This window comes from Syngnathoides biaculeatus, chromosome 11 (genome assembly GCF_019802595.1).
Source record: "Syngnathoides biaculeatus isolate LvHL_M chromosome 11, ASM1980259v1, whole genome shotgun sequence".
In the NCBI taxonomy this organism is placed as follows: Eukaryota; Metazoa; Chordata; class Actinopteri; order Syngnathiformes; family Syngnathidae; genus Syngnathoides; species Syngnathoides biaculeatus.
Window position 1 is genome coordinate 371548 of NC_084650.1, and position 12583 is coordinate 384130.

Here is a 12583-nt window from a genome sequence, read left to right on the forward strand (position 1 = left end):
GTCGGAGTGTCGGACACAGGAAAAGAACTTGCTTTATTGTTCGACATCACCAAACTAATCGCATAACGGCGGGAACTCTGTTAACCTTTCACTCCGGAAGCGCAACAACAAAAACAGTCTGTGCGGAACCCCGCACCCCAACTCGTGGTCCCGCGGGTGAATTATGTAAACACCACATTGGAAACAAAATATCGTACTATGCTTATTACTCACCCAAGAGTAAAAGGAATTAAAAAAACACTTTTTCCAATGTTTTTTTTTAATTAGTGTTGAAGTGAAAGGGTTTAAAAACGTGTGTGTGCGTGGGGAACTCGCGCTTTACATTGGTTGACAGGGGCGGCGTCATCAACACGCGACCATCACGACCACACTATCCTCACGAATTTATTTGATCAGAAACTCAAGGTTACTTCGTAAATACACATATTGTATTACGTAAGTATCGTTTTAATGTGGGGTTAAATATATGCTAATGTAGAATTAGAGTTGAAAATTGGTAATATGGATGTGTCGCTTAATTTTGGCTAATTTAACCTTTGACAACTATCGCTGCGACTTGGATGAAACACTGAACGCCAGAGATAGGTTTCTTCCACTATATTAACATGTAACAGAACTTAGTAATACTATGGTTACTATTAGTATATCTTTCAGTTAAAAAGCAGACGTTTGGTCAATTGCTCCATTTTATATTCTAAAGTCTTTAAAATTGAGCATATCCACCACTATTTAAGATGTGGCGCTATGTAGCCAACCAATATATACTAGTTACAGGATATTTTGTTGGGTTTTTTTTTTAGCATTGTCATGGCAACAGAGACTGTAGAGAAAACGAGTGAGGATCCTTCACAAGCAGGTAAGGTCGGTACAAGATATGACTTGGAGAAGGAGACTGAACTTCGTTTTGAGGTGGAGGCAGGGGAGGCTGCAGAGCAAGTTGAGTTGGAACTTCTCACAGGAATGGCAGAAGTCTTTGGCTCAGAATTGAATCGCAACAAAAAGTACACTTTTGGAGCAGGTGCAAAGATTGCTGTATTCACTTGGCAAGGCTGCAGTGTAACCCTTTACGGGAAGCCAGAGGTCAGCAATGGCACTCGCACTGCATGATGTTATGCTTGAGTATTTTTTTTTTTAATCATGTGCAGTAATACTTATTTACCTCACAACTTCAGGTGGCTTACGTGTCCAAAGATACTCCCATGCTTCTTTATTTGAACACACACGCCGCACTGGAGCAGATGAGAAAACAGGCAGAACGCGACAATGAGAGAGGCCCAAGGGTAGGTTTAAATATCATAAAACGGCCCTTAAAGGTCTAATCCAGAGGAAATGTATTTTATTTGTCTATCATGCAAATGTAGCTAAAATTTCAGTTTTTTTTTAAATTCTCAACACAACAGAAATGAAATAAATTAGCGGCAAAGTGCACATTTTCTTTGTGATCCCATGCCTCCCATGCCTGTTTCAAAGCGAGGCTCTGTTGAAACTTCTGTGTGACATGCATGATTTCAACCATGATGTCTTAGTGTATTACCAACAGTCACCTTGGAAATGGTGGTCCCAACTCTTTTCAGGTCATTGACCAAATCTTATCGTGTAGTTCTGGGCTTATTCCTCATCTTTCTAAGGAACATTGAGACCCCACAAGGTGATATCTTGGATGGGGCTCCACTCCGATTGAGATTAACCATCATGTTTAGCTTCTTCCATTTTCTAATGATTGCTCCACCAGTGGAACTTTTTTTTCACCGTAGCCCTTTGCAGCCATGTGGAGTTGTACAAATTTTTCTCTGGTGTCTTTGGATAGCTCTTTGATCTTAGCCATGTTATAAGTTTGAGTCTTACTGAGGGTGGACAGGTGTCTTTAGCAGCTCACGACCTCTCATCTGATTCAGGATAATACATGGAGTGGAGGTGGACTTTTAAAGGCAGACTAACTGGTCTTTGAGGGTCAGAATTCTAGCTGATAGACAGGAGTTCAAATACTTATTTGTCACTGTATCACATATAAATTGTTAAAAAAATCATACATTGTGATTTCTGGAATTTTCTTTTTATATTATCTCTCTCACTGTGGACAGTGGACATGCACCTCCAAATTTCAGACCCCTCCATGATTTCTAAGTGGGAGAACTTGCAATATAGCACGGTGTTCAAATACTCATTTTCTTCACTGTAAACGCTGCACTAACATATGTAGTTAGAAAAACTTAAAATAACCAGAGAAGTATAAAGTGTTCCTTCGTGTAACGCGGGGTGTTACGTTCCAATGACTACCCGTAGGTAAAATCCTTCTGGTAGAAGAAGATTTTTTTTTTTCATTTTTTTTTTTTTTTCGTGCATTAAACAGTGCCTTGTGAAAGTATTCAGCCCTTTTGAACTTTTCAACCTTTCGCCACATTTCAGGCTTCAAACATAAAGATGTAAAATTTCATTTTTTTTGTCAAGAATCAACAAGTGGGACACAATCGTGATGTGGAATGATATCTATTAGATATTTTAAACTTTTTTAACAAATAAAAATCTGATTGTGGGGCATGCAATATTATTCACCCCCCTTGCATTAATACTTTGTAGCATCACCTTTTTCTGCAATTACAGCTCCAGGTCGCTTGGGGTATGTCTCTTATCAGTTTTGCACATCGACAGACTGAAATTCTTGCCCATTCTTCCTCGCAAAACAGCTCGAGCTCAGTGAGGTTGGATGGAGAGTGTTTGTGAACAGCAGTCTTCAGCTCTGTCCACAGATTCTAGATTGGATTCAGGTCTGGACTTTGGCTTGGGCAATCTAACACCTTGATACGTTTATTTGTGAATCATTCCATTGTAGAGTTGGCTTTATGTTTTGGATCATTGTCCTGTTGGAAGATAAATCTCCATTCCAGTCTCAGGTCTTTTGCAGACTCCAACAGGTTTTCTTCTAGAATGGTCCTGTATTTGGCTCCATCTTCCCATCAATTTGAACCATCTTCCCTGTCCCTGCTGAAGAAAAGCAGCCCCAAACCTTGAGGATGCCATCACCATGTTTCACAGTGGGGATGGTGTGTTCACGGTGATGAGCTGTGTTGCTTTTACGCCAAACATTGTTTTCCATTGTAGCTAAAAAGTTTGACTTTGGTTTCATCTGACCAGAGCACCTTCTTACACACGTTTGGTGTGTCTGCGAGGTGTGCTTCAGCACAAAAGAGCCACACTGCAAGCATCGAAAAATTATGTAAATTAGGTAAAATGAACATATTCTGTAGTACTGTACAGGACACTTGGCATGGAGGATATTGATTGGCATTGGTCTACAGTCCCTTAGTCCAGACACAGAACACAGCGGATTTTCCCTTATCAAATCGGGATACAGAACACAATGCGCATGAATACAGTGTAAAAAATTAAAGATTACTACACTGTAAAAATAACATGCCATATAAAGTGAACCGGGGAACGCTATTCTTTATAGTTTTCAAAAAATACATTACTTCAGCTTATTAAGTTACAGTAGTTGTGAAACTCTTCCTCATTTGCCTGCGTTAATGTATTGTGCTGCCAAGGCGTGCGCACTGAAGGAGTCGCTTTGGATTAATGATGATGCACAAACTCTTCTTTACATTCTATGAATTTATGTTAATACTATGCTTTTATAAACTACAATATGATAGGGTGCTCATTTCCTTTTTAAATAATATTACAAAAAAAAATGTTTGGGGGTGTGGATGGAAAAATGTAATGGCATTTCAATTCTAAGGAGGAAATTGATTTGCGATACAAATGTTTTGTAATGATGAGTGCTGGTCATGAAATGAATTAAACTTGTATCTCAAGGCACCACCGGATAAACAAATGTTCATTTAAATTCAGAAAACAGTTTTGGCTTATGTAATTGTTACATTTTTTTTCTCAGGTTATGGTGGTGGGACCGACAGACGTGGGCAAGTCGACTGTGTGTCGACTGTTACTGAGCTACGCTGTCAGAGTGGGCAGGAGACCCACGCTGGTGGAACTGGATGTTGGCCAAAGTGGGGTATGATGAATAGATATGCAATAACGAAGTGTAATCAGTTAAAATGTACGATATTTTACATCTGGACACACCCATCCTGCTTGAAGGGAAAGCAGTATTTATTTTTTAGTATTGATTCTGGTCATTCATTTTCTGTACTGCTTATCCTCACTGGGGTCGCGGGTGTGCTGGAGCCTCTCCGAGCTGACTTTGGGCGAGAGGCAGGGTAGAACCTGAATTGATTGCCAGCCAATTGCTGGTCACATATAAACAAACAACCATTCTGACTCACATTCACACCTGCAATTTAGAGTTTTCAGTTAACCTACAATGGATGTTTTTGGAATGCGGGAGAACACTGGAGTACCTGGAGAAAACCCTCACAGCCATGGGGAGAACACGCTAACTCCACACAGGCGAGGGCAGATTTGAATGCAGGTTCTCAGAACTGTGAGGCTTGCCCACGACACAAATCTCTACAAAATGGCAGCTGCGCCAGCTGAACCTGCTTATCAAGGGTGTACTTTAATCCCCCACACAATAATTAAAAATAAAAAACACAACTAATTGAGATTTCAGGACATTATTATTACTTTTAATGCATCTTGCCTGGATGACTGTCACTGTACAATTGACCCCTCCGTACAGGGCACTTAACCACGCCTCCTGAAGTTATGTCACCCCACGTGTTCTAACCTCAGACAAACAATTAGCAAAAATGGCGGCGCAGGAAGGAAAGACTAGAGCGAAATTGTCCGATTTACCAGCTGATTTCTCACTCGCATTCTTAGCGAATAGTGAAATATCGTTGAAAAGCAGACAGCCGGGCTTCAAGTATTTCAGCGAGGGGGTATTTCAATGGTATTTACATGCATATTGACGGAGAAACCATTGATATTAGCGCAAGATCTTTCTGGAGTCGGAGGAAGACCGAGAAGCCACATAATATAATATATAATAACCCAAAGACGAATTAGTCATTGATAGTTTCCTATTTTCGTGTTACATATCACACTTGTGTGCAGAATCTGTATGGTTATCTGTATAGCCGTTTGTGAACCGCCGTATGAAGGAAAAGAAGGTGAGGCTTGATTTACGAGTTGTTTCTCTCATTTTCTTTGTGTAACGTCACGCGCTCCCCTCAATAATTATTCTTAAATTAGTGCCGAACCTACGTAAGTCCCGACCGAGTACAACAATCACTACTTTATAGTGTCCTCAAACATCCTTGCTTCAGTCTTGGTGTCTCGGTGCACGTCGAAGGCTTTTAGGACTCGCTACTCCGGTTTAGCTTAGCTCACTAGCCGCGAACAAAGAGACATGTTTGTGCAGTCAGGTCCTCGCAAAGTATCGCTCAACACAGATCAAGTGTGTCAATCATTCACACGTAGCTATGTTATGCAAGCGAAGAACTGCTAATTCATTTATATGAGACATGTATTGAAAATGAAGTATAGGGCATACCTTCGTGCAAACAAAGTCCGGTTTAGCTTAGCTCGGGAGCCGCCGAACAGAGACACGTTTGTGCAGTCAGATCATCGCAAAATATCGCTCAACACAGATCAAGTGTGTCAATCATTCACATGTAGCTATGTTATGCAAACGAAGAACTGCTAATTCATTTATATGAGAGATGTATTGAAAATCAAATAGAGGGCTTACCTTCTTGCAAACATATCTGTTCCGGTTGATTTTAGATGGATTCAGTTGATGATGCGGTCTTCCACAAAGTTTGATCCATCGAAGACATTTTTCGTACTGGGTCTTCGGTTTTGGAAAGGGAACTCCACCAGCCTTTCAGGATACCTGTCGTCAGTATTACTAAGTCGGTGACTACACCTCTTAACCATATCTATTGTTAAAGAACCCAAATACGCGATAAAACGCTAACAAAAGCTATACTGGACCATGCAACGTTGTCTGAGGGAGCCTACCCCAGCTACCTTATCTTAAGGTAGGAGGTGGGGTACACCCTGAACTGCTTACCACCAAATCACAGGGCACATATAAATACCTATTCACACTCACATTCATACCTATTGGCAGTTTAAAGTCTTCAATTACCCTACAATGCATTTTTTTGGGATGTGGGAGGAAACTGGAGTGCCCAGAGAAAACCCACATGAGCACAGGGAGAACATGCAAACTCCACACAGATGGGGCCAGCATTTGAACTCAAGTTCTCAGAATGGTAAGATAGCTGCCCTAACCAATCGGCCGCCTTGTGACAAATTATCCATCCATCCCTTATCTGAGCCACTTATCCTCACAAGGGTCACGGAAGCGTTGGAGCCTATCCCAGCTATCTTTAGCCAGGAGTCGGGGTACACCCTGAGCCAGCCCAACACAAGGCACACGGAGACAGTTACACGCAGAGTCTCCAATTAATGCATGTTTTTGGCATGTGGGAGGAAACCGGAGGGCGTGAAAAAACGGATGCAGGCATGGGCGAGAACATGCAAACTCCACACAGGCAGGTCCGCGATTTGAAAACTGGTTCTCAGAACTGTGAAGCAGACAGGCAAAGCAGGGTTTGCCTGATGAAAATGGAAACTTAAGCTAGGCTAAACTTAATTTCTTTCCCTAGTATAAAGATTTGCTCTGTCCTGCTTTGTTCACATCCTCAAATATTTTGAGAGGTTGTTTTTCCATCGATATACATCTATCCATTTTCTTAGCCGCTTATCCTCATGGGGAGTGCTGGAGCCTATCTCAGCTGTCAACGGGCAGGAGGCAGGGTACACCCTGAACTGGTTGCCAGCCAATCCCAGGGCACATCGTGACAGGCAACAATCCCACTCACAATCAAACCTAAGGGCAATTTAGAGTCTCCAACTAATGCATGTTTTTGGGATGTGGGAGGAAACCAGAATGCCCGGAGAAAACGCACGCAGGCACGGGGAGAACATGCAAACTCCACACGGGATTTGAACACTGGCCCTCAGAACTGTGAGGCCAATGCTCTAACCAGTTGCTACACCGTGCCACCTGGAAGATATACAGTATAGAAAGTTTAAAGAGACATCTTTTGATGAGTTAAGTATGAACATGCATTTTAAGTACTTTTCACCTTCTCAAGGTGTCAGTGCCAGGGACGGTGTCAGCACTGTGTATTGAGCGTCCAGCAGATGTGGAGGAGGGCTTCTCAGTCCAGGCTCCTTTGGTCTACCACTTTGGTTCAACCTCTCCAGGGACCAACATCAAACTTTACAACAAGGTAAGAACTAGAACAAACATGACAATGTTCAAATAAAAAGCCTAAACACCACTGTTCAAATGCCAGGTTTTTGCGATATAAATAGCCCAAGGTTAATCATTTCATTTTTTCTTTCACCATAATGGGATGTAGAACCTGTACAACTAGATTAAAAAAAAAAAAAAAAAAAAAAAATATATATATATATATATATATATATATTCAGCAGCTGAAATAATTTAGATTTGGGATGTTGAGAAGAGGAGAGTGAAGGGAGAAAATCCCATTAACAAAAACAAAGAGGCTGCAGTAAAAGTCTGGAAAAGCATTTTGAATGAAGAATGCAACAGCCTCCTGAAGTCCATTGAGCACAGGTTTGACGTAGTGATTGCATGTAAGGGTTATGCCACCAACATCAGTGCTTAAAGTGGGCCTGTCATGAAATTGATGATTTTTGGTATATTATTATTGAAAAACCCACAGCCAATAAGGTCCCATGTGTTTTTTCACCACAAAACGATGATTTTGACGTATACAGCTTTTTGTAACTCCCGCCATGAAAATCCTCTCGGATTTGTTTTCGAGAAGAAGCAGGAAATGATGTAAAGGACAGTGGCGCCCCCTCGTGGACTCGCTTCTTTCCATTAGTTTTACCTCCAGGAAGGTAGCTGGTTGCTCCTTCGTGTTAGCCAAAATGTCGGCTCATTGCATTGCTGGACATTGCTTGAACACTCGGGAGAATGGAATTACCCTTCATAAGTTTGAAAGAGACCCTGTTCGTTGTGAAAAATGGATTTCACGGGTCCAGAGGATGAGAGCTTCGTGGGTTCCAAATAACAGGTAGGTGTGTATACAGCTCCTAAAAAAAAAAAAAATAATAGTTTGGAGCGGACCACGTAATCGGTCTCTCTCATAACGTCACAAAAGATCCGCATATGAAATGTGTCGATGTGCGCATCGCAAAGCCAACTATATCTCACTCAGCCTCGATAGTGTTCATCGTGTACCGCGGCGGCTTTGAACATAACCATAAAAGCAGCGTGGCCCGGCTCCCCCTCCTCCTTATATACCACGGCCGGTGTGGCTGATTTTCGGCGCCGCGTTCGGCGGTCACAGCTTCTGCGAAGGCTGTGCGTCGGGCTTTGCGACGGGGGTGGCTCTGAAGATCCTAGCCGAGAATGCGTTATGCATAAAGCGCCCCGGCTCGACTGTGAGCACCCCCCTAAAGCAGCACCGCTCGGCTCTGTCATAAGCCACACCGGCTGGCTGCGATGAGCCGCGATGGCTCATCTCCGCCGTGGAAATGGATCGGACAGGGATGCGGTTTGTCTGTGATCGCGTATCATCTGAATATGGCTCGAAACAATTATGTAATATTGCTCTGAGGGCTCGAAACAATAGTGTAATATTGCACCGGCAACTTCACTCAGTTGTGTGGTATTGTCCTTTTTAAAAAGAACTTCGGTGTCAGAAGGGGCGTCAGAAAAATCTGAATATCTCTATTGTTCGGCTTCCATAGTAGCAGGCACTGCGTGTTTTCAATGGCGGAAGTGACAATGACGTCAAGGACAGAGGACCCGACCAATATGGCAACCACTTGGATGTCGAGGGACACTCAATTGCGTAACTTTGTGCATGGATGATGTGCTCTCCGCTCACTTTTTTTTTTCCCGTATAGACATTGAAGTGAATACTGTTATATGTATTTTTCATTACTATGTCTATTTTATAATGTTTATAGGGATGACAGTCCCACTTTAAGTGTACGTTAACTGACAAGTCATAAAACAACATTTGCAAATGTCGGAACTCAGTGTGCACATAAGTTGCACCACATTGTAAGACGCCATGTGTAATATGGTACCTCGTCTATTTAGAAGCAAACTTTAGACCCCTACGTTCACCAAAATACAGTACTTAAAATTAAAAAAAAAACCTGAAGAGCAAAGTCCGCGAATATGCAAGGATGCCAACGGTGTACCGCGAATAGGCAGGGGCACACTATGCAACAAAAACAAAGGATTTGTAGGAATTGACCTTGCTGTTCCAATATGTTTGGAGGGGACTGTATGTTGTGTTGAATTTTTGTCTTTTTGTCTCTTATGAATGACCATGTATTACAAAACCATGTACTTTCCCTACATAAAGTGTTTATATATATTTTTTCTTTTTTTATTTACACTGTGTGCTTTAACTTTGCATCACCAATTATATCACAGGTTTTATAATGTTTTTCGGTCACTTCCGTAACATGGCACAGGCTTAAGGAGGTGGAAGACTTTGAAAGTGCTTATTTATAAAGAACAGTTTATCATTTTTGTTTTTTCTTCTTAAGTGATTAATTCAAGAGATAAATTCAAATGAGGTACAGTCTTTTTTCCTGTCCCAGTTAGGTTTTATTGTACATTAGTTTCTTGGAATACAAAGATCTCACCTTTGAATAAGATTTTTTTTTTTTTTTTTAATGTGGATAAAGCACTTTTCTACTTTTCAGATAAATGAACAAAAGCCAAAACACTTTTACATTTCAGAAAATGAATTAACAACAACTGAAAGAAGAATAGGATTGTAATTGTAAACAAACTATTATTATAATAAAGTGCAATAAATACAGTAGCAGTGATTTATCAGGTTATTTTGGAATTGTAATTGTAAATGGATAAATTGGTGGCTTGAAAAATGGAAATTAGTTTGGTTTGCCAGTAAATTTGCAAACTATTGTGATCAGTACTTTTTTTTATGTTGGCACAGTGATGCAATCATTTTCTAATGTATGTCAGTCATATGGTTGTGAAAATGCCCAACCTGCCCAAATTAAGAGGGTTAGGAGGCTTCACTAGGACTGGCCCCTCTGTTTCAAACAAATGATCAATTACATTTAAAAGTCTTTACTTATAGTCATATCTTTTTTTATTTAATTGACCTATTTGTCTGCATTCCTTGTTGTGGACAAATTTCATGTACATAGTAAAATATTTTACAAATCATATCTTGTGTGACTCTCAATTTTTACTTCCTACCAAACAACGGTATGCCGTAGTTATGGTGTACCTCCTCAAAAAAACAGTGCAAGCAAATCACTTTTTCAATTGCAGAAGAAGCCTGTAGGGTAAAACTAACCTGTCTCACAATGAGCTCAACCATGGGTGTCAACCTCAAGGCCCAGGGGCCAGATCTGGCCCGCCAGAAGATTTTGCAAAGTCGAATCATGTGTGTCAACTTCCATGATTATTGTTATAATCATTAAAAACATTTCAAATTGTCATATCATAAATGAAAACATTGCAATATTGCAAGCATTTTTGTGTTACCAAACACCAACAATAGTTGAATAACCTAATAATCATAAAAATAATCCTTGATTTCTGATTCTAATACTAGTTCATAAATTTGATGTGTAAATATGATGAGGTGATTACTTTTTTTTTAATGGTTTCAGTCATAACGGCCCTCGAAGGGAAACCGTATTTACAATGTGGCCAGTGACAAAAATGAGTTTGCCACCCCCGATCTAAACCCAGCACGTGTTCCCTGTTAGTGAGTAAACAAATGTTTGGTGAATTCTGTTTCACAATGATATGCTGAGTCAATATCGAAGGCTCAGAAAGCAAATGTTGCCATGATTGCTTGTCTGCCACACCCAGTTATCCCTGTTGTCACTTTTCCGACACCTCCCACAGACTTATGTGACTCTAGACTGTCCTAACTGATATTGCATGAACTGAAGCTTGCTCAAATGAGAGGTTAAACATCTCTGAGAACCGGAACAGTCCTGTTGTGATCAATTCAATGCCCTGAGAACCTAATTGAACAGCTACAATATATCTGTGTGGTTGATCAGAGGGACTTTAAATGGTGGCAGGTGTATACTGGCTCCCATTTTAAAATTATTTTGAATCTGAATGGTTGATTCTAAACAGACACATCCCATTTAAGAGATGTGCATTTTTGCAACCACTTTATCTGTTTTTTATTTGTGTTCCCCCTCTCAAAAAGTCACAAAAATAACCTGTCAAAATAATGGTGCAAAACATTTTTAAATGATTTATCGTGGTCTCATTTTTATACATCACAAAATCCTGGCAATTGAACAAGGTTGTGGACAGTAGAATTATATCTACTGTCTGTTCCCTCTGATGACTTGAAATATTTTTTGAACCCACAAGCTGACATCATGCCTTGCTGAGGTCTTTTCCCAGCGCTGTGAGGTGAACAGGAAGGCCAGCGTTGGTGGCTGTATCATCAATACGTGTGGCTGGGTGAAAGGCTCCGGTTACCAGGCTCTGGTAAACTGTGCCTCTGCCTTTGAGGTGGACGTAGTGCTGGTACTGGACCACGAGAGGTTGTACAATGAACTAAAACGAGATCTCCCTCACTTTGTCCGCGTCGTCTTGCTGCCCAAGTCTGGGGGAGTGGTCGAGCGCTCCAAGGAGTGCCGACGAGAGGTGCGGGATGAGAAAATCCGGGAATACTTCTACGGCTTTCGAGGAGTGTCCTTTTACCCTTTTTCCTTTGAAGTACGGTTCTCTGACGTTCGCATCTATAAAATCGGGGCACCTTCGATCCCAGATTCATGCCTGCCATTGGGAATGTCTCAGGAGGACACCCAACTCAAGCTGGTTCCTGTGACACCAGGAAGAGACCTCACCTATCACGTGCTGAGTGTTAGCACTGTAGAGGATGGAGACGAAGGGGCTAGAAAGGGAATCGTGGAAAGTCCTGTGTGTGGTTTTATTGTTGTGACCAATGTGGACACACAAGCACAGGTGATGAAAGTGTTGTCCCCAGCACCAAGACCACTGCCGAGACACACACTGCTCATCATGGACATACGTTTCATGGACACCAAATAAGGAGAAGCAGCCTTGTTAACTTGTAGTTGTTGACCGAGCTGCTTCTGAATCCCGATGGCACCAAGTGATGAAATGTTTCAATAATTGCATCTGCTGTCATATTTTCATTTTATTAGGATTGTATCATGCCATTTTTATAAATGCTATTTTTATATATGACATAATCTTGAGAGAGGGAACTCGCCACCCCCCCCCACCCCTCATTTCTTCAGAAATACATTATTTGATATCATGCCACTTCGGATTCTGGATGTTCAATAATTCTATACTGTGTTATGAAATAAAACCTCCCATCTCTTATGTTTGTACATTCCTGATTTATTCATCTATCCACCCATTTTCTATAGAGCTTATCCTCATTTGGCTGTTAATAGCAACTTGGCTTCCCTAAATAAATAATTCTTGAGTTTGCACCTAAATTTTTCTTGGTTCTTTTTTTTTTTTTATAGGGCCGGAGAAAATGTACACCAGTAAATATTTTAGTCTCATATACCCAACAAAAACATGGAAAACAGGTTCATGCAAAACACAAAATGTACATCC

At 41.0% G+C, this 12583-nt stretch overlaps 1 protein-coding gene across 2 annotated transcripts; it reads left to right on the top strand.

Moving 5' to 3' along the window:
* The first annotated feature begins 287 nt into the window (after positions 1-287).
* On the top strand, positions 288-12262 carry clp1 (cleavage factor polyribonucleotide kinase subunit 1). Of its 2 annotated transcripts, XM_061835473.1 has the most exons (7): positions 317-435; positions 801-856; positions 910-1080; positions 1173-1280; positions 3893-4012; positions 7071-7208; positions 11354-12262. In XM_061835473.1, the coding sequence occupies exons 3-7, from the start codon at positions 961-963 to the stop codon at positions 12038-12040; spliced, it is 1173 nt and encodes a 390-aa protein (XP_061691457.1). In that variant the 5' UTR covers positions 317-435; positions 801-856; positions 910-960; the 3' UTR covers positions 12041-12262. The 2 variants fall into 2 exon arrangements, with proteins under 2 accessions (XP_061691456.1, XP_061691457.1); XM_061835472.1 differs by having other exon boundaries at positions 288-435; positions 801-1080.
* The last annotated feature ends 321 nt before the right edge of the window (positions 12263-12583 follow it).

What these genes read in the sequence shown, in the direction of transcription:
- clp1 (XM_061835472.1), top strand. Translation starts at nt 808, where the DNA reads ATGGCAACAGAGACTGTAGAGAAAACGAGTGAGGATCCTTCACAAGCA. An exon ending in CCCTTTACGGGAAGCCAGAG is followed by an intron (nt 1,081 to 1,172) that starts GTCAGCAATGGC and finishes TCACAACTTCAG; the next exon opens with GTGGCTTACGTGTCCAAAGA. An exon ending in TGGATGTTGGCCAAAGTGGG is followed by an intron (nt 4,013 to 7,070) that starts GTATGATGAATA and finishes CACCTTCTCAAG; the next exon opens with GTGTCAGTGCCAGGGACGGT.